The sequence below is a fragment of the Hyla sarda genome, chromosome 3 (assembly GCF_029499605.1).
Source record: "Hyla sarda isolate aHylSar1 chromosome 3, aHylSar1.hap1, whole genome shotgun sequence".
NCBI classification, from domain to species: Eukaryota; Metazoa; Chordata; class Amphibia; order Anura; family Hylidae; genus Hyla; species Hyla sarda.
This window is the reverse complement of record NC_079191.1, coordinates 4,117,195-4,138,539: the sequence shown is the minus strand read 5'-3', so window position 1 is coordinate 4,138,539 and position 21,345 is coordinate 4,117,195. Positions and strand designations below refer to the sequence as shown.

At 47.8% G+C, this 21,345-nt stretch overlaps 1 protein-coding gene across 2 annotated transcripts in view; it reads right to left on the bottom strand.

Annotated features, from left to right (window-relative positions):
* LOC130361110 (zinc finger protein 10-like) overlaps positions 1-11,831 on the bottom strand; it is a 36,223-nt gene extending 24,392 nt beyond the window's left edge. For both annotated transcript variants that reach the window (XR_008890879.1, XM_056563679.1), the window contains exons 1-2: positions 11,705-11,831; positions 3,736-3,862 (exon numbers count right to left, since the gene is read on the bottom strand). Coding sequence is in view for 1 of the 2 variants with exons in the window: in XM_056563679.1 (XP_056419654.1) it covers positions 3,736-3,862; positions 11,705-11,728 (151 nt within the window). In the remaining variant the exon portion in view is untranslated. The remainder of the gene's footprint in view (positions 1-3,735; positions 3,863-11,704) is intronic.
* Positions 11,832-21,345: the final 9,514 nt, after the last annotated feature.

Sequence of the window (21,345 nt, the reverse complement as noted above, 5' to 3'; positions counted from 1 at the left end):
ACTCCTCCCCTCCATCCTATACCCTTAATATTGTCTCCTCCCCCTCCATATTGACTCCTCCCCCTTCCATCCTATAACCTCAGTACTGACTCCCCCTCCATCCTATACCCTCAATATTGTCTCCTCCCCCTCCATATTGTCTCCTCCCCCTTCCATCCTATAACCTCAGTACTGACTCCTCCCCTCCATCCTATACCCTCAATATTGTCTCCTCCCCCTCCATATTGTCTCCTCCCCCTTCCATCCTATAACCTCAGTACTGACTCCTCCCCTCCATCCTACACCCTCAATATTGTCTCCTCCCCCTCCATATTGACTCCTCCCCCTTCCATCCTATAACCTCAGTACTGACTCCTCCCCTCCATCCTATACCCTCAATATTGTCTCCTCCCCCTCCATATTGTCTCCTCCCCCTTCCATCCTATAACCTCAGTACTGACTCCTCCCCTCCATCCTATACCCTCAATATTGTCTCCTCCCCCTCCATATTGACTCCTCCCCCTTCCATCCTATAACCTCAGTACTGACTCCTCCCCTCCATCCTATACCCTCAATATTGTCTCCTCCCCCTCCATATGGACTCCTCCCCCTTCCATCCTATAACCTCAGTACTGACTCCTCCCCTCCATCCTATACCCTCAATATGGTCTCCTCCCCCTCCATATTGACTCCTCCCCCTTCCATCCTATAACCTTAGTACTGACTCCTCCCCTCCATCCTATACCCTCAATATTGTCTCCTCCCCCTCCATATTGACTCCTCCCCCTTCCATCCTATAACCTCAGTACTGACTCCTCCCCTCCATCCTATACCCTTAATATTGTCTCCTCCCCCTCCATATTGACTCCTCCCCCTTCCATCCTATAACCTCAGTACTGACTCCTCCCCTCCATCCTATACCCTTAATATTGTCTCCTCCCCCTCCATATTGACTCCTCCCCCTTCCATCATATAACCTCAGTACTGACTCCTCCCCTCCATCCTATACCCTCAATATTGTCTCCTCCCCCTCCATATTGACTCCTCCCCCTTCCATCATATAACCTCAGTACTGACTCCTCCCCTCCATCCTATACCCTCAATATTGTCTCCTCCCCCTTCATATTGACTCCTCCCCCTTCCATCATATAACCTCAGTACTGACTCCTCCCCTCCATCCTATACCCTCAATATTGTCTCCTCCCCCTCCATATTGACTCCTCCCCCTTCCATCCTATAACCTCAGTACTGACTCCTCCCCTCCATCCTATATCCTAAATATTGTCTCCTCCCCCTCCATATTGACTCCTTCCCCTTCCATCCTATAACCTCAGTACTGACTCCTCCCCTCCATCCTATACCCTCAATATTGTCTCCTCCCCTCCATATTGACTCCTCCCCCTTCCATCCTATAACCTCAGTACTGACTCCTCCCCTCCATCCTATACCCTCAATATTGTCTCCTCCCCCTTCATATTGACTCCTCCCCCTTCCATCATATAACCTCAGTACTGACTCCTCCCCCTCCATCCTATACCCTCAGTACTGACTCCTCCCCTCCATCCTATAACCTCAGTACTGACTCCTCCCCTCCATACTATAACCTCAGTACTGACTCCTCCCCTTCCATCCTATACCCTCAATATTGTCTCCTCCCCCTCCATATTGACTCCTCCCCCTCCATCCTATCACCTCAGTACTGACTCCTCCCCCTCCATCCTATAACCTCAGTATTGACTCCTCCCCTCCATTCTATAGCCTCAGTACTGACTCCTCCCCCTCCATCATATAACCTCAGTACTGACCCCTCCCCTCCATCTTATAACCTCAGTACTGACTCCTCCCCTCCATCCTATAACCTCAGTACTGACTCCTCCCCTTCCATCTTATACCCTCAGTACTGACCCCTCCCCTCCATCCTATACCCTCAGTACTGACTCCTCCCCTCCATCCTATAACCTCAGTACTGACCCCTCCCCTCCATCTTATAACCTCAGTACTGACTCCTCCCCCTCCATCCTATAACCTCAGTACTGACTCCTCCCCTCCATTCTATAACCTCAGTACTGACCCCTCCCCTCCATCTTATAACCTCAGTACTGACTCCTCCCCTTCCATCCTATAACCTCAGTACTGACTCCTCCCCTTCCATCTTATACCCTCAGTACTGACCCCTCCCCTCCCTCCTATAACCTCAGTACTGACTCCTCCCCTCCATCCTATACCCTCAGTACTGACCCCTCCCTCTCCATCCTATAACCTCAGTACTGACTCCTCCTCTTCCATCTTATGCCCTCAGTACTGACCCCTCCCCTCTCTCCTATAACCTCAGTACTGACTCCTCCCCTTCAACATATAACCTTAGTACTCACCCCTCCCCTTCCATCCTATACCCTCAGTACTGACCCCTCCCCCTCCATCCTATACCCTCAGTACTGACTCCTCCCCCTCCATCCTATACCCTCAGTACTGACTCCTCCCCCTCCATCCTATAACCTCAGTACTGACTCCTCCCCCTCCATCCTATACCCTCAGTACTGACTCCTCCCCTCCATCCTATACCCTCAGTACTGACCCCTCCCCTCCATCCTATAACCTCAGTACTGACTCCTCCCCTTCAACATATAACCTCAGTACTCACCCCTCCCCTTCCATCCTATAACCTCAGTACTGACCCCTCCCTTCCATCCTATAACCTCAGTACTGACCCCTCCCCTCCATCCTATAACCTCAGTACTGACCCCTCCCCTCCATCCTATAACCTCAGTACTGACCCCTCCCCTTCCATCCTATACCCTCAGTACTGACTCCTCCCCTTCCATCCTATAACCTCAGTACTGACCCCTCCCCTCTATCCTATACCCTCAGTACTGACTCCTCCCCCTCCATTCTATACCCTCAGTACTGACTCCTCTCATTCCATCCTATACCCTCAGTACTGACCCCTCCCCTCCATCCTATACCCTCAGTACTGACTCCTCCCCCTCCATCCTATACCCTCAGTACTGAACCCTCCCCTCCATTCTATAACCTGAGTACTGACTCCTCCCCTTCCATCTTATACCCTCAGTACTGACCCCTCCCCTCCATCATATAACCTCAGTACTGACTCCTCCCCTCCATCCTATAACCTCAGTACTGACTTCTCCCCTCCATCCTATACCCCCAGTAATGACTCCTCCCCTTCCATCCTATAACCTCAGTACTGACCCCTCCCCTCCATCCTATACCCTCAGTACCGACTCCTCCCCTTCCATCCTATAACCTCAGTACTGACCCCTCCCCTCCATCCTATAACCTCAGTACTGACCCCTCCCCTCCATCCTATAACCTCAGTACTGACCCCTCCCCTCCATCCTATAGCCTCAGTACGGACTCCTCCCCCTCCATCTTATACCCTCAGTACTGACTCCTCCCCCTCCATCCTATAACCTCAGTAGTGACCCCTCCCCCTCCATCCTATAACCTCAGTAGTGACCCCTCCCCTCCATCCTATACCCCCAGTAATGACTCCTCCCCTTCCATCCTATAACCTCAGTACTGACTCCTCCCCCTCCATCCTATAACCTCAGTACGGACTCCTCCCCCTCCATCTTATACCCTCAGTACTGACTCCTCCCCATCCATCCTATAACCTCAGTAGTGACCCCTCCCCTCCATCCTATACCCCCAGTAATGACTCCTCCCCTTCCATCCTATAACCTCAGTACTGACCCCTCCCCTCACAGTGACTCCTCCTCCGTTGCGGTGCCTCACCTAATGCATTGAGGGCTCCATGTATCTCTTTCATGACGTTGCGGTAAAGCTTCTTCTGCCAGTCGGCCAGCAGCTCCCAGTCCCTCAGAGAGAAGTAGACGGCCACATCATTAAACGTCACTGTGCCCTGCGAAGAGAGGGAACCCCCATTACCACAGCAGGCCATGTGGGGGCGCTGTATCTACCCTGCAGAACATCATGTGCTAGACCATAAAATGTCCAGCTAGTAACACAGTAATCACATCCACCCCACCCACCCCCGATACCAGAGGACAGGACCTTATCTCCCCCCCCCCCCGATACCAGAGGACAGGACCTCATCCCCTCCCCCCCCCCCGATACCAGAGGACAGGACCTCATCTCCCCCCCCCTCGATACCAGAGGACAGGACCTCATCCCCTCCCCCCCCCCCGATACTAGAGGACAGGACCTCATCCCCCCCCCGATACCAGAGAACAGGACCTCATCTCCCCCCCCCCCACCAATACCAGAGGACAGGACCTCATCATCTCCCCCCCGATACCAGAGGACAGGACCTCATCTCCCCCCCCCCCCCCGATACCAGAGGACAGGACCTCATCTCCCCCCCCCTCGATACCAGAGGACAGGACCTCATCCCCCCCCCCCCCCCCCCGATACCAGAGGACAGGACCTCATCACCCCCTCCCCCCCCCCCGATACCAGAGGACAGGACCTCATCTCCCCCCCGATACCAGAGGACAGGACCTCATCCCCTCCCCCCCCCCGATACCAGAGGACAGGACCTCATCTCCCCCCCGATACCAGAGGACAGGACCTCATCCCCCCCCCCCGATACCAGAGGACAGGACCTCATCCCCCCCCCCCGATACCAGAGGACAGGACCTCATCTCCCCCCCCCCACCAATACCAGAGGACAGGACCTCATCACCTCCCCACCCCCCCATTACCAGAGGACAGGACCTCATCACCTCCCCACCCCCCCATTACCAGAGGACAGGACCTCATCACCCCCCCCCCCACCAATACCAGAGGACAGGACCTCATCTCCCCCCCCCACCAATACCAGAGGACAGGACCTCATCTCCCCCCCCCCCCCCACCAATACCAGAGGACAGGTCCTCATCACCCCCCCCACCAATACCAGAGGACATGACCTCATCTCGCCCCCCCCCACCAATACCAGAGGACAGGACCTCATCTCCCCGCCCCCCCAATACCAGAGGACTGGACTTCATCTCCCCACCCCCCCCCCCCGATACCAGAGGACAGGACCTCATCCCCCCCCCGATACCAGAGGACAGGACCTCATCTCCCCCCCCCCACCAATACCAGAGGACAGGACCTCATCACCTCCCCACCCCCCCATTACCAGAGGACAGGACCTCATCACCCCCCCCCCACCAATACCAGAGGACAGGACCTCATCACCCCCCCCCCCACCAATACCAGAGGACAGGACCTCATCCCCCCCCCCACCAATACCAGAGGACAGGACCTCATCTCCCCCCCCCACCAATACCAGAGGACATGACCTCATCTCCCCCCCCCCACCAATACCAGAGGACAGGACCTCATCTCCCCCCCCCACCAATACCAGAGGACAGGACCTCATCTCCCCCCCCCGATACCAGAGGACAGGACCTCATCTCCCCCCGATACCAGAGGACAGGACCTCATCACCTCGTCCCCCCGATACCAGAGGACAGGACCTCATCACCTCGTCCCCCCGATACCAGAGGACAGGACCTCATCTCCCCGCCCCACCAATACCAGAGGACAGGACCTCATCTCCCCCCGATACCAGAGGACAGGACCTAATCTCCCCGCCCCACCAATACCAGAGGACAGGACCTCATCTCCCCGCCCCACCAATACCAGAGGACAGGACCTCATCTCCCCCCGATACCAGAGGACAGGACCTAATCTCCCCGCCCCACCAATACCAGAGGACAGGACCTAATCTCCCCGCCCCACCAATACCAGAGGACAGGACCTCATCTCCCCCCGATACCAGAGGACAGGACCTCATCACCCCCCCACCCACCCCGATACCAGAGGACAGGACCTCATCTCTCCCCCCCCCCCCGATACCAGAGGACAGGACCTCATCACCTCCCCCCCCCCCGATACCAGAGGACAGGACCTCATCTCCCCCCGATACCAGAGGACAGGACCTCATCTCCCCCCCCCCGATACCAGAGGACAGGACCTCATCACCTCCCCCCCCCCCGATACCAGAGGACAGGACCTCATCACCTCCCCCCCCCCCCCCGATACCAGAGGACAGGACCTCATCACCTCCCCCCCCCCCCGATACCAGAGGACAGGACCTCATCACCTCCCCCCCCCCCCGATACCAGAGGACAGGACCTCATCCCCCCCCCCCCCGATACCAGAGGACAGGACCTCATCTCCCCCCCCCCCCCGATACCAGAGGACAGGACCTCCTATCTACATACCTACCTGATACCAGAGGACAGGACCTCCTATCTACATACCTACCTGATACAGAGGACAGGACCTCCTATCTACATACCTACCAGATACAGAGGACAGGACCTCCTATCTACATACCTACCTGATACAGAGGACAGGACCTCCTATCTACATACCTACCAGCTCCTATCTACATACCTACCAGATACAGAGGACAGGACATCCTATCTACATACCTACCAGATACAGAGGACAGGACCTCCTATCCACATACCTACCAGATAGAGGACAGGACCTCCTATCTACATACCTACCAGATACAGAGGACAGGACCTCCTATCTACATACCTACCTGATACAGAGGACAGGACCTCCTATCTACATACCTACCAGATACAGAGGACAGGACCTCCTATCTACATACCTACCTGATACCAGAGGACAGGACCTATCTACATACCTACCAGATACAGAGGACAGGACCTCCTATCTACATACCTACCTGATACAGAGGACAGGACCTTCTATCTACATACCTACCAGCTCCTATCTACATACCTACCAGATACAGAGGACAGGACCTCCTATCTACATACCTACCAGATACAGAGGACAGGACCTCCTATCTACATACCTACCAGATACAGAGGACAGGACCTCCTATCTACATACCTACCTGATACCAGAGGACAGGACCTCCTATCTACATACCTACCAGATACAGAGGACAGGACCTCCTATCTACATACCTACCAGATACAGAGGACAGGACCTCATATCTACATACCTACCAGATACAGAGGACAGGACCTCCTATCTACATACCTACCTGATACCAGAGGACAGGACCTCCTATCTACATACCTACCTGATACCAGAGGACAGGACCTCCTATCTACATACCTACCTGATACCAGAGGACAGGACCTCCTATCTACATACCTACCTGATACAGAGGAAAGGACCTCCTATCTACATACCTATCTGATACAGAGGACACGACCTCCTATCTACATACCTACCTGATACCAGAGGACAGGACCTCATATCCACATACCTACCAGATACAGAGGACAGGACCTCCTATCTACATACCTACCTGATACCAGAGAACAGGACCTCCTATCTACATACCTACCTGATACAGAGGACAGGACCTCATATCTACCTGATACAGAGGACAGGACCTCATATCTACATACCTACCTGATACCAGAGGACAGGACCTCCTATCTACATACCTACCTGATACAGAGGACAGGACCTTATATCTACATACCTACCTGATACAGAGGACAGAACCTTCTATCTACATACCTACCAGATACCAGAGGACAGGACCTCCTATCTACATACCTACCTGATACAGAGGACAGGACCTCCTATCTACATACCTACCAGCTCCTATCTACATACCTACCAGATACAGAGGACAGGACCTCCTATCTACATACCTACCAGATACAGAGGACAGGACCTCCTATCTACATACCTACCAGATACAGAGGACAGGACCTCCTATCTACATACCTACCAGATACAGAGGACAGGACCTCCTATCTACATACCTACCAGATACAGAGGACAGGACCTCCTATCTACATACCTACCAGATACAGAGGACAGGACCTCCTATCCACATACCTACCTGATACAGAGGACAGGACCTCCTATCTACATACCTACCTGATACAGAGGACAGGACCTCCTATCTACATACCTACCTGATACAGAGGACAGGACCTCCTATCTACATACCTACCTGATACCAGAGGACAGGACCTCCTATCTACATACCTACCTGATACCAGAGGACAGGACCTCCTATCTACATACCTACCTGATACCAGAGGACAGGACCTCCTATCTACATACCTACCTGATACCAGAGGACAGGACCTCCTATCTACATACCTACCAGATACCAGAGAACAGGACCTCCTGTCTACATACCTACCTGATACAGAGGACAGGACCTCCTATCTACATACCTACCTGATACAGAGGACAGGACCTCCTATCTACATACCTACCTGATACAGAGGACAGGACCTCCTATCTACATACCTACCTGATACCAAAGGACAGGACCTCCTATCTACATACCTACCTGATACCAGAGGACAGGACCTCCTATCTACATACCTACCTGATACAGAGGACAGAACCTCCTATCTACATACCTACCTGATACAGAGGACAGGACCTCCTATCTACATACCTACCTGATACCAGAGAACAGGACCTCCTGTCTACATACCTACCTGATACAGAGGACAGGACCTCCTATCTACATACCTACCTGATACAGAGGACAGGACCTCCTATCTACATACCTACCTGATACCAAAGGACAGGACCTCCTATCTACATACCTACCTGATACCAGAGGACAGAACCTCCTATCTACATACCTACCTGATACCAGAGGACAGGACCTCCTATCTACATACCTACCTGATACAGAGGACAGAACCTCCTATCTACATACCTACCTGAAGATAACGTAGGGGCGCCTGGAGCTTCTGCCATAGCTCCGCCTATGTCCCAAAGACTTAATTTACATAATAAGAAAGACTAGAATAACGGCAGAACGGCTGGACAGTTCGGGACACGGTCGGCATCGTTCTGATCAGTATCACCAGCACTACAGGCCTGTATGACCGGTCACTGCGGGTGACACTGAGGACATATTCCCTTTAACCCCTAAATACACAAATACACACCAAGGACACCTACAGGTCAGGAACAGCATGACCCCTCCAATCCAATCCCAGGAGGGAGAAGTGTGATGATGTCATAAAGTAATGAGGTGTGACGATGACCTCATCAGCATCATCGACCCTCCTCTCCTCTGGTCACCCCCCCCTCCTCTCCTCTGGTGACATCACCCCCCCTCTCCTCTGGTGACATCACCCCCCCTCTCCTCTGGTGACATCACCCCCCCTCCTCCTCTGGTGACATCAACCCCCCCTCCTCCTCTGGTGACATCACATCACCCCCCCCCCCTCCTCCTCTGGTGACATCACATCACCCCCCCCCCTCCTCCTCTGGTGACATCACATCACCCCCCCCCCTCCTCCTCTGGTGACATCACATCACCCCCCCCCCTCCTCCTCTGGTGACATCACATCACCCCCCCCCTCCTCCTCTGGTGACATCACATCACCCCCCCCCCCTCCTCCTCTGGTGACATCACATCACCCCCCCCCCCTCCTCCTCTGGTGACATCACATCACCCCCCCCCCTCCTCCTCTGGTGACATCACATCACCCCCCCCCCCTCCTCCTCTGGTGACATCACATCACCCCCCCCCCTCCTCCTCTGGTGACATCACATCACCCCCCCCCCCTCCTCCTCTGGTGACATCACATCACCCCCCCCCTCCTCCTCTGGTGACATCACATCACCCCCCCCCCCTCCTCTGGTGACATCACATCACCCCCCCCCCCCCTCCTCTGGTGACATCACATCACCCCCCCCCCCCCTCCTCTGGTGACATCACATCACCCCCCCCTCCTCCTCTGGTGACATCACATCACCCCCCCCTCCTCCTCCTCTGGTGACATCACATCACCCCCCCCTCCTCCTCCTCTGGTGACATCACATCACCCCCCCCCTCCTCCTCCTCTGGTGACATCACATCACCCCCCCCCTCCTCCTCCTCTGGTGACATCACATCACCCCCCCCCCTCCTCCTCCTCTGGTGACATCACATCACCCCCCCCCCTCCTCCTCCTCTGGTGACATCACCCCCCCCCCTCCTCCTCCTCTGGTGACATCACCCCCCCCCCTCCTCCTCCTCTGGTGACATCACCCCCCCCCCCTCCTCCTCCTCTGGTGACATCAACCCCCCCCCTCCTCCTCCTCTGGTGACATCAACCCCCCCCCCCTCCTCCTCTGGTGACATCAACCCCCCCCCCTCCTCCTCTGGTGACATCAACCCCCCCCCCCTCCTCCTCTGGTGACATCAACCCCCCCCCCTCCTCCTCTGGTGACATCAACCCCCCCTCCTCCTCTGGTGACATCAACCCCCCCCTCCTCCTCTGGTGACATCACCCCCCCCCCTCCTCCTCTGGTGACATCACCCCCCCCCCTCCTCCTCCTCTGGTGACATCACCCCCCCCCCTCCTCTGGTGACATCACCCCCCCCCTCCTCCTCCTCTGGTGACATCACCCCCCCCCTCCTCCTCCTCTGGTGACATCACCCCCCCCCCTCCTCCTCCTCTGGTGACATCACCCCCCCCCCTCCTCCTCCTCTGGTGACATCACCCCCCCCCTCCTCCTCCTCTGGTGACATCACCCCCCCCCTCCTCCTCCTCTGGTGACATCACCCCCCCCCCTCCTCCTCCTCTGGTGACATCACCCCCCCCTCCTCCTCCTCTGGTGACATCACCCCCCCCCCCCTCCTCCTCTGGTGACATCACCCCCCCCCCCTCCTCCTCTGGTGACATCACCCCCCCCCTCCTCTGGTGACATCACCCCCCCCCCTCCTCCTCTGGTGACATCACCCCCCCCCTCCTCCTCTGGTGACATCACCCCCCCCCCTCCTCCACTGGTGACATCACCCCCCCCCCTCCTCCTCTGGTGACATCACCCCCCCCCCCTCCTCCACTGGTGACATCACCCCCCCCCCCCTCCTCCTCTGGTGACATCACCCCCCCCCCTCCTCCTCTGGTGACATCACCCCCCCCCCTCCTCCTCTGGTGACATCAACCCCCCCCTCCTCCTCTGGTGACATCACTCCCCCCCTCCTCCTCCTCTGGTGACATCACTCCCCCCTCCTCCTCCTCTGGTGACATCACTCCCCCCTCCTCCTCCTCTGGTGACATCACTCCCCCCCCCCCCCTCCTCCTCTGGTGACATCAACCCCCCCCCTCCTCCTCTGGTGACATCAACCCCCCCCCTCCTCCTCTGGTGACATCACTCCCCCCCTCCTCCTCCTCTGGTGACATCACTCCCCCCCTCCTCCTCCTCTGGTGACATCACTCCCCCCTCCTCCTCCTCTGGTGACATCACTCCCCCCTCCTCCTCCTCTGGTGACATCACTCCCCCCTCCTCCTCCTCTGGTGACATCACTCCCCCCCCCCTCCTCCTCTGGTGACATCACACCCCCCCCCCTCCTCCTCTGGTGACATCACTCCCCCCCTCCTCCTCCTCTGGTGACATCACTCCCCCCCCCCTCCTCCTCTGGTGACATCACACCCCCCCCCCTCCTCCTCTGGTGACATCACACCCCCCCCCCTCCTCCTCTGGTGACATCACACCCCCCCCCCTCCTCCTCTGGTGACATCACACCCCCCCCCCCTCCTCCTCTGGTGACATCACACCCCCCCCTCCTCCTCTGGTGACATCACTCCCCCCCCCCCCTCCTCTGGTGACATCACATCACCCCCCCCCCCTCCTCTCGTGACATCATCTGGAGAGTCGTGACGTCACCACCAGTCATGTTCTCTCACAGATGATTACACCCGGCCTCCACAGACTCCCAGCGCAACCACCACTGCGGGGATGACAGGCTGGGACTTATAGTCCTCCCCCATGAGCTCACCGGGTCTCTGATCTCCTCCGCCATGTCCTCTCACCGATCTCCGCTCCTCACAGAACACACGGCCGCTTCCGCTACGGAGAAAACTACTTCCGGTGATGTACAGTTTACCTCGAGCCGAAGAAAACGTAAAGCGCATGCGCAGCACTACGCTGAAAGCGCACGGCTAACGTAGGCAGCGTTAGTAGCGAAGCTCTAATGTAGTTGTCCTTACCTGGCAGGGCTTGCGTTCGTAGCGTAGTGATAACGTAGCTGTGAAAAACGGAGAGCGCATGCGCATGGCTCTAGCGTAGGAAGCTGGACACCAGGGTAGGTTTAGCGTAGTTTAAAGTGTAGCGTAGATTGTAACGTAGTTAGCGTAGCTTAGGTTTTGTAGTGAAAGGAGGTCGGATATAGGTTTTAAAGTAAAGAGACTACAACTCCCAGCATGTCCAGACAGCTAAAGGCTAATCAGGAAGGATGGGAATTGTAGGTTTACACAGGTATAGAGTAGTTAGTGTTAGTGCAGTATTACACAGGTGTAGTGTTAGTGTAGTATTACACAGGTGTAGTGTTAGTGTAGTATTACACAGGTGTAGTGTTAGTGTAGTATTACACAGGTGTAGTGTTAGTGTAGTATTACACAGGTGTAGTGTTAGTGTAGTATTACACAGGTGTAGTGTTAGTGTAGTATTACACAGGTGTAGTGTTAGTGTAGTATTACACAGGTGTAGTGTTAGTGTAGTATTACACAGGTGTAGTGTAGTGTAGTATTACACAGGTGTAGTGTTAGTGTAGTATTACACAGGTGTAGTGTTAGTGTAGTATTACACAGGTGTAGTGTTAGTGTAGTATTACACAGGTGTAGTGTTAGTGTAGTATTACACAGGTGTAGTGTTAGTGTAGTATTACACAGGTGTAGTGTAGTGTTAGTGTAGTATTACACAGGTGTAGTGTTAGTGTAGTATTACACAGGTGTAGTGTAGTGTTAGTGTAGTATTACACAGGTGTAGTGTAGTTAGTGTAGTATTACACAGATGTAGTGTAGTGTTAGTGTAGTATTACACAGGTGTAGTATTAGTGTTAGTGCAGTATTACACAGGTGTAGTGTAGTGTTAGTGTAGTATTACACAGGTGTAGTATTAGTGTTAGTGTAGTATTACACAGGTGTAGTGTTAGTGTAGTATTACACAGGTGTAGTGTAGTATTAGTGTAGTATTACACAGGTGTAGTATTAGTGTTAGTGTAGTATTACACAGGTGTAGTATTAGTGTTAGTGTAGTATTACACAGGTGTAGTATTAGTGTTAGTGTAGTATTACACAGGTGTAGTATTAGTGTTAGTGTAGTATTACACAGGTGTAGTTAGTGTTAGTGCAGTATTACACAGGTGTAGGGTAGTATTAGTGTAGTATTACACAGGTGTAGTTAGTGTTAGTGTAGTATTACACAGGTGTAGTGTAGTGTTAGTGTAGTATTACACAGGTGTAGTATTAGTGTAGTATTACACAGGTGTAGTTAGTGTTAGTGTAGTATTACACAGGTGTAGTATTAGTGTAGTATTACACAGGTGTAGTGTAGTGTTAGTGTAGTATTACACAGGTGTAGTGTAGTGTTAGTGTAGTATTACACAGGTGTAGTGTAGTGTTAGTGTAGTATTACACAGGTGTAGTGTAGTGTTAGTGCAGTATTACACAGATGTAGTGTAGTGTTAGTGTAGTATTACACAGGTGTAGTGTAGTGTTAGTGTAGTATTACACAGGTGTAGTGTTAGTGTAGTATTACACAGGTGTAGTGTTAGTGTAGTATTACACAGGTGTAGTGTTAGTGCAGTATTACACAGGTGTAGTGTAGTGTTAGTGTAGTATTACACAGGTGTAGTATTAGTGTTAGTGTAGTATTACACAGGTGTAGTGTTAGTGTTAGTGTAGTATTACACAGGCGTAGTGTAGTGTTAGTGTAGTATTACACAGGTGTAGTATTAGTGTTAGTGTAGTATTACACAGGTGTAGTGTTAGTGTAGTATTACACAGGTGTAGTGTAGTATTAGTGTAGTATTACACAGGTGTAGTATTAGTGTTAGTGTAGTATTACACAGGTGTAGTATTAGTGTTAGTGTAGTATTACACAGGTGTAGTATTAGTGTTAGTGTAGTATTACACAGGTGTAGTTAGTGTTAGTGCAGTATTACACAGGTGTAGGGTAGTATTAGTGTAGTATTACACAGGTGTAGTTAGTGTTAGTGTAGTATTACACAGGTGTAGTGTAGTGTTAGTGTAGTATTACACAGGTGTAGTATTAGTGTAGTATTACACAGGTGTAGTTAGTGTTAGTGTAGTATTACACAGGTGTAGTATTAGTGTAGTATTACACAGGTGTAGTATTAGTGTAGTATTACACAGGTGTAGTGTAGTGTTAGTGTAGTATTACACAGGTGTAGTGTAGTGTTAGTGTAGTATTACACAGGTGTAGTGTAGTGTTAGTGTAGTATTACACAGGTGTAGTGTAGTGTTAGTGCAGTATTACACAGATGTAGTGTAGTGTTAGTGTAGTATTACACAGGTGTAGTGTAGTGTTAGTGTAGTATTACACAGGTGTAGTGTAGTGTAGTATTACACAGGTGTAGTGTAGTGTTAGTGTAGTATTACACAGATGTAGTGTAGTGTTAGTGTAGTATTACACAGGTGTAGTGTAGTATTAGTGTAGTATTACACAGGTGTAGTGTAGTATTAGTGTAGTATTACACAGGTGTAGTGTAGTATTAGTGTAGTATTACACAGGTGTAGTGTAGTGTTAGTGTAGTATTACATAGGTGTAGTGTAGTGTTAGTGTAGTATTACACAGGTGTAGTGTTAGTGTAGTATTACACAGGTGTAGTGTAGTGTTAGCGCAGTATTACACAGGTGTAGTGTAGTGTTAGTGCAGTATTACACAGGTGTAGTGTAGTGTTAGTGTAGTATTACATAGGTGTAGGGTTAGTGTAGTATTACACAGATGTAGTGTAGTATTAGTGTAGTATTACACAGGTGTAGTGTAGTGTTAGTGTAGTATTTCACAGGTGTAGTGTAGTGTTAGTGTAGTATTACACAGGTGTAGTGTAGTGTTAGTGTAGTATTACACAGATGTAGTGTAGTGTTAGTGTAGTATTACACAGGCGTAGTGTTAGTGTAGTATTACACAGGTGTAGTGTAGTGTTAGTGTAGTATTACACAGGTGTAGTATTAGTGTTAGTGTAGTATTACACAGGTGTAGTATTAGTGTTAGTGTAGTATTACACAGGTGTAGTATTAGTGTTAGTGTAGTATTACACAGGCGTAGTGTTAGTGTAGTATTACACAGGTGTAGTGTAGTATTAGTGTAGTATTACACAGGTGTAGTATTAGTGTTAGTGTAGTATTACACAGGTGTAGTATTAGTGTTAGTGTAGTATTACACAGGCGTAGTGTTAGTGTAGTATTACACAGGTGTAGTTAGTGTTAGTGCAGTATTACACAGGTGTAGGGTAGTATTAGTGTAGTATTACACAGGTGTAGTTAGTGTTAGTGTAGTATTACACAGGTGTAGTGTAGTGTTAGTGTAGTATTACACAGGTGTAGTATTAGTGTAGTATTACACAGGTGTAGTTAGTGTTAGTGTAGTATTACACAGGTGTAGTATTAGTGTAGTATTACACAGGTGTAGTGTAGTGTTAGTGCAGTATTACACAGGTGTAGTGTAGTGTTAGTGCAGTATTACACAGATGTAGTGTAGTGTTAGTGTAGTATTACACAGGTGTAGTGTAGTGTTAGTGTAGTATTACACAGGTGTAGTGTAGTGTTAGTGTAGTATTACACAGGTGTAGTGTAGTGTTAGTGTAGTATTACACAGATGTAGTGTAGTGTTAGTGTAGTATTACACAGGTGTAGTGTAGTATTAGTGTAGTATTACACAGGTGTAGTGTAGTATTAGTGTAGTATTACACAGGTGTAGTGTAGTATTAGTGTAGTATTACACAGGTGTAGTGTAGTGTTAGTGTAGTATTACATAGGTGTAGTGTAGTGTTAGTGTAGTATTACACAGGTGTAGTGTTAGTGTAGTATTACACAGGTGTAGTGTAGTGTTAGCGCAGTATTACACAGGTGTAGTGTAGTGTTAGTGCAGTATTACACAGGTGTAGTGTAGTGTTAGTGTAGTATTACATAGGTGTAGGGTTAGTGTAGTATTACACAGATGTAGTGTAGTATTAGTGTAGTATTACACAGGTGTAGTGTAGTGTTAGTGTAGTATTACACAGGTGTAGTGTAGTGTTAGTGTAGTATTACACAGGTGTAGTGTAGTGTTAGTGTAGTATTACACAGATGTAGTGTAGTGTTAGTGTAGTATTACACAGGCGTAGTGTTAGTGTAGTATTACACAGGTGTAGTGTAGTGTTAGTGTAGTATTACACAGGTGTAGTGTAGTGTTAGTGTAGAATTACACAGGTGTAGTGTAGTGTTAGTGTAGTATTACACAGGTGTAGTGTAGTGTTAGTGTAGAATTACACAGGTGTAGTGTAGTGTTAGTGTAGAATTACACAGGTGTAGTGTAGTGTTAGTGTAGTATTACACAGGTGTAGTGTAGTGTTAGTGTAGTATTACATAGGTGTAGGGTTAGTGTAGTATTACACAGATGTAGTGTAGTATTAGTGTAGTATTACACAGGTGTAGTGTAGTGTAAGTGCAGTATTACACAGGTGTAGTGTAGTGTTAGTGTAGAATTACACAGGTGTAGTGTAGTGTTAGTGTAGTATTACACAGGCGTAGTGTTAGTGTAGTATTACACAGGTGTAGTGTAGTGTTAGTGTAGTATTACACAGGTGTAGTGTAGTGTTAGTGTAGTATTACACAGGTGTAGGGTTAGTGTAGTATTACACAGGTGTAGTGTAGTGTTAGTGTAGTATTACACAGGTGTAGTGTAGTGTTAGTGTAGTATTACACAGATGTAGTGTAGTATTAGTGTAGTTTTACACAGGTGTAGTGTAGTGTTAGTGTAGTATTACACAGGCGTAGTGTTAGTGTAGTATTACACAGGTGTAGTGTAGTGTTAGTGTAGTATTACACAGGTGTAGTGTAGTGTTAGTGTAGAATTACACAGGTGTAGTGTAGTGTTAGTGTAGTATTACACAGGTGTAGTGTAGTGTTAGTGTAGTATTACACAGGTGTAGTATTAGTGTAGTATTACACAGGTGTAGTGTTAGTGTAGTATTACACAGGTGTAGTATTAGTGTAGTATTACACAGGTGTAGTGTTAGTGTAGTATTACACAGGTGTAGTGTAGTGTTAGTGTAGTATTACACAGATGTAGTGTAGTGTTAGTGTAGTATTACACAGGTGTAGTGTTAGTGTAGTATTACACAGGTGTAGTGTAGTGTTAGTGTAGTATTACACAGGTGTAGTGTTAGTGTAGTATTACACAGGTGTAGTGTTAGTGTAGTATTACACAGGTGTAGTATTAGTGTAGTATTACACAGGTGTAGTGTAGTGTTAGTGTAGTATTACACAGGTGTAGTATTAGTGTAGTATTACACAGGTGTAGTGTTATTGTAGTATTACACAGGTGTAGTGTAGTGTTAGTGTAGTATTACACAGATGCAGTGTAGTATTAGTGTAGTATTACACAGGTGTAGTGTAGTGTTAGTGTAGTATTACACAGGTGTAGTGTAGTGTTAGTGTAGTATTACACAGGTGTAGTGTAGTGTTAGTGATGTATTACACAGGTGTAGTGTAGTGTTAGTGTAGTATTACACAGGTGTAGTGTAGTGTTAGTGTAGTATTACACAGGTGTAGTGTAGTGTTAGTGCAGTATTACACAGATGTAGTGTAGTGTTAGTGTAGTATTACACAGGTGTAGTGTAGTGTTAGTGTAGTATTACACAGGTGTAGTGTAGTGTTAGTGTAGTATTACACAGGTGTAGTGTAGTGTTAGTGTAGTATTACACAGATGTAGTGTAGTGTTAGTGTAGTATTACACAGGTGTAGTGTAGTATTAGTGTAGTATTACACAGGTGTAGTGTAGTGTTAGTGTAGTATTACATAGGTGTAGGGTTAGTGTAGTATTACACAGGTGTAGTGTAGTGTTAGTGTAGTATTACACAGATGTAGTGTAGTATTAGTGTAGTATTACACAGGTGTAGTGTAGTGTTACACAGGTGTAGTGTAGTGTTAGTGTAGTATTACACATGCGTAGTGTTAGTGTAGTATTACACAGGTGTAGTGTAGTGTTAGTGTAGTATTACACAGGTGTAGTGTAGTGTAGTGTTAGTGTAGAATTACACAGGTGTAGTGTAGTGTTAGTGTAGTATTACACAGGTGTAGTGTAGTGTTAGTGTAGTATTACACAGGTGTAGTGTAGTGTTAGTGTAGTATTACACAGGTGTAGTGTAGTGTTAGTGTAGTATTACACAGGCGTAGTGTTAGTGTAGTATTACACAGGTGTAGTGTAGTGTTAGTGTAGTATTACACAGGTGTAGTGTAGTGTTAGTGTAGTATTACACAGGTGTAGTGTAGTGTTAGTGTAGTATTACACAGGTGTAGGGTAAGTATAGTATTACACAGGTGTAGTGTAGTGTTAGTGTAGTATTACACAGGTGTAGTGTAGTGTTAGTGTAGTATTACACAGATGTAGTGTAGTATTAGTGTAGTTTTACACAGGTGTAGTGTAGTGTTAGTGTAGTATTACACAGGTGTAGTGTAGTGTTAGTGTAGTATTACACAGGCGTAGTGTTAGTGTAGTATTACACAGGTGTAGTGTAGTGTTAGTGTAGTATTACACAGGTGTAGTGTAGTGTTAGTGTAGAATTACACAGGTGTAGTGTAGTGTTAGTGTAGTATTACACAGGTGTAGTGTAGTGTTAGTGTAGTATTACACAGGTGAAGTGTAGTTAGTGTAGTATTACACAGATGTAGTGTAGTATTAGTGCAGTATTACACAGGTGTAGTGTAGTGTTAGTGTAGTATTACACAGATGTAGTGTAGTATTAGTGCAGTATTACACAGGTGTAGTGTAGTGTTAGTGTAGTATTACACAGGTGAAGTGTAGTTAGTGTAGTATTACACAGGTGTAGTGTAAGTGCAGTATAACACAGGTGTAGTGTAGTGTTAGTGTAGTATTACACAGGTGTAGTGTAGTATTAGTGCAGTATTACACAGGTGTAGTGTAGTGTTAGTGTAGTATTACACAGGTGTAGTGTAGTGTTAGTGTAGTATTACACAGGTGTAGTGTAGTGTTAGTGTAGTATTGCACAGATGTAGTGTAGTGTTAGTGTAGTATTACACAGGTGTAGTGTAGTGTTAGTGTAGTATTACACAGGTGTAGTGTAGTGTTAGTGTAGTATTACACAGGTGTAGTGTAGTGTTAGTGTAGTATTGCACAGATGTAGTGTAGTGTTAGTGTAGTATTACACAGGTGTAGTGTAGTGTTAGTGTAGTATTACACAGGTGTAGTGTAGTGTTAGTGTAGTATTACACAGGTGTAGTGTAGTGTTAGTGTAGTATTACACAGATGTAGTGTAGTATTAGTGTAGTATTACACAGGTGTAGTGTAGTGTTAGTGTAGTATTACACAGGTGTAGTGTAGTGTTAGTGTAGTATTACACAGGTGTAGTGTAGTGTTAGTGTAGTATTACACAGGTGTAGTGTAGTGTTAGTGTAGTATTACACAGGTGTATTGTAGTGTTAGTGTAGAATTACACAGATGTAGTGTAGTGTTAGTGTAGAATTACACAGGTGTAGTGTAGTATTAGTGTAGTATTACACAGATGTAGTGTAGTGTTAGTGATGTATTACACAGGTGTAGTGTAGTGTTAGTGCAGTATTACACAGGTGTAGTGTAGTGTTAGTGTAGTATTACACAGGTGTAGTGTAGTGTTAGTGTAGTATTAGTGCAGTATTACACAGGTGTAGTGTAGTGTTAGTGTAATACTACACTAATACTATACTACGCCTGTGTAATACAACACTAACCCTACACCTGTGTAATACTACACTAATACTACACTACATCTGTGTAATACTACACTAACACTACACTACATCTGTGTAATACTACACTAACACTACACTACACCTGTGTAATACTGCACTAACACTACACTACACCTGTGTAATACTACACTAATACTACACTACACCTGTGTAATACTACACTTACACTACACTACACCTGTGTAATACTACACTAACACCACACCTGTGTAATACGACACTACATCTGTGTAATACTACACTAACACCACACCTGTGTAATACGACACTACACCTGTGTAATACTACACTAACACTACACCTGTGTAATACTACACTAACACTATACTACACCTGTGTAATACTACACTAATACTACACTACACCTGTGTAATACTACACTAACACCACACCTGTGTAATACTACACTAACACTACACTACATCTGTGTAATACTGCACTAATACTACACTACACCTGTGTAATACTACACTAACACCACACCTGTGTAATACGACACTACATCTGTGTAATACTACACTAACACCACACCTGTGTAATACGACACTACACCTGTGTAATAGTACACTAACACTACACTACATCTGTGTAATACATCACTAACACTACACTACACCTGTGTAATACTACACTAACACTACACTACACCTGTGTAATACTACACTAACACTACACTACACCTGTGTAATACTACACTAACACTACACCTGTGTAATACAACACCAACACTACACTACACCTGTGTATTACAACACTACACCTGTGTAATACTACACTAACACTACACTACACCTGTGTAATACTACACTAACACTACACTACACCTGTGTATTACAACACTACACCTGTGTAATACTACACTAATACTACACTACACCTGTGTAATACTATACTACACCTGTGTAATACTACACTAACACTACACCACACCTGTGTAATACTACACTAACACTACACCTGTGTAATACTACACTACACCTGTGTAATACTACACTAACACTACACCACACCTGTGAAATATAACACTAAAACTATACTACACCTGTGTAATACTACACTACACCTGTGTAATACTACACTAACACCACACCTGTGAAATATAACACTAACACTATACTACACCTGTGTAATACTACACTAATACTACCCTACACCTGTGTAATACTACACTAACACTACACTACGCCTGTGTAATACTACACAAATACTACACTACACCTGTGTAATACTACACTAACACTACACTACGCCTGTTTAATACAACACTAACACTAAACTACACCTGTGTTATACTACACTAACACTACACCTGTGTAATAGTACACTAACACTACACTACACCTGTGTAATACTACACTAACACTACACTACACCTGTGTAATACTACACTAATACTACACTACACCTGTGTAATACTACACTACACCTGTGTAATAGTACACTAACACTACACTACATCTGTGTAATACTACACTACACCTGTGTAATACTACACTAACACTACATTACACCTGTGTAATACTACACTACACCTGTGTAATAGTACACTAACACTACACTACATCTGTGTAATACTACACTACACCTGTGTAATACTACACTAACACTACATTACACCTGTGTAATACTACACTAACACTACACCTGTGTAATACTACACTACACC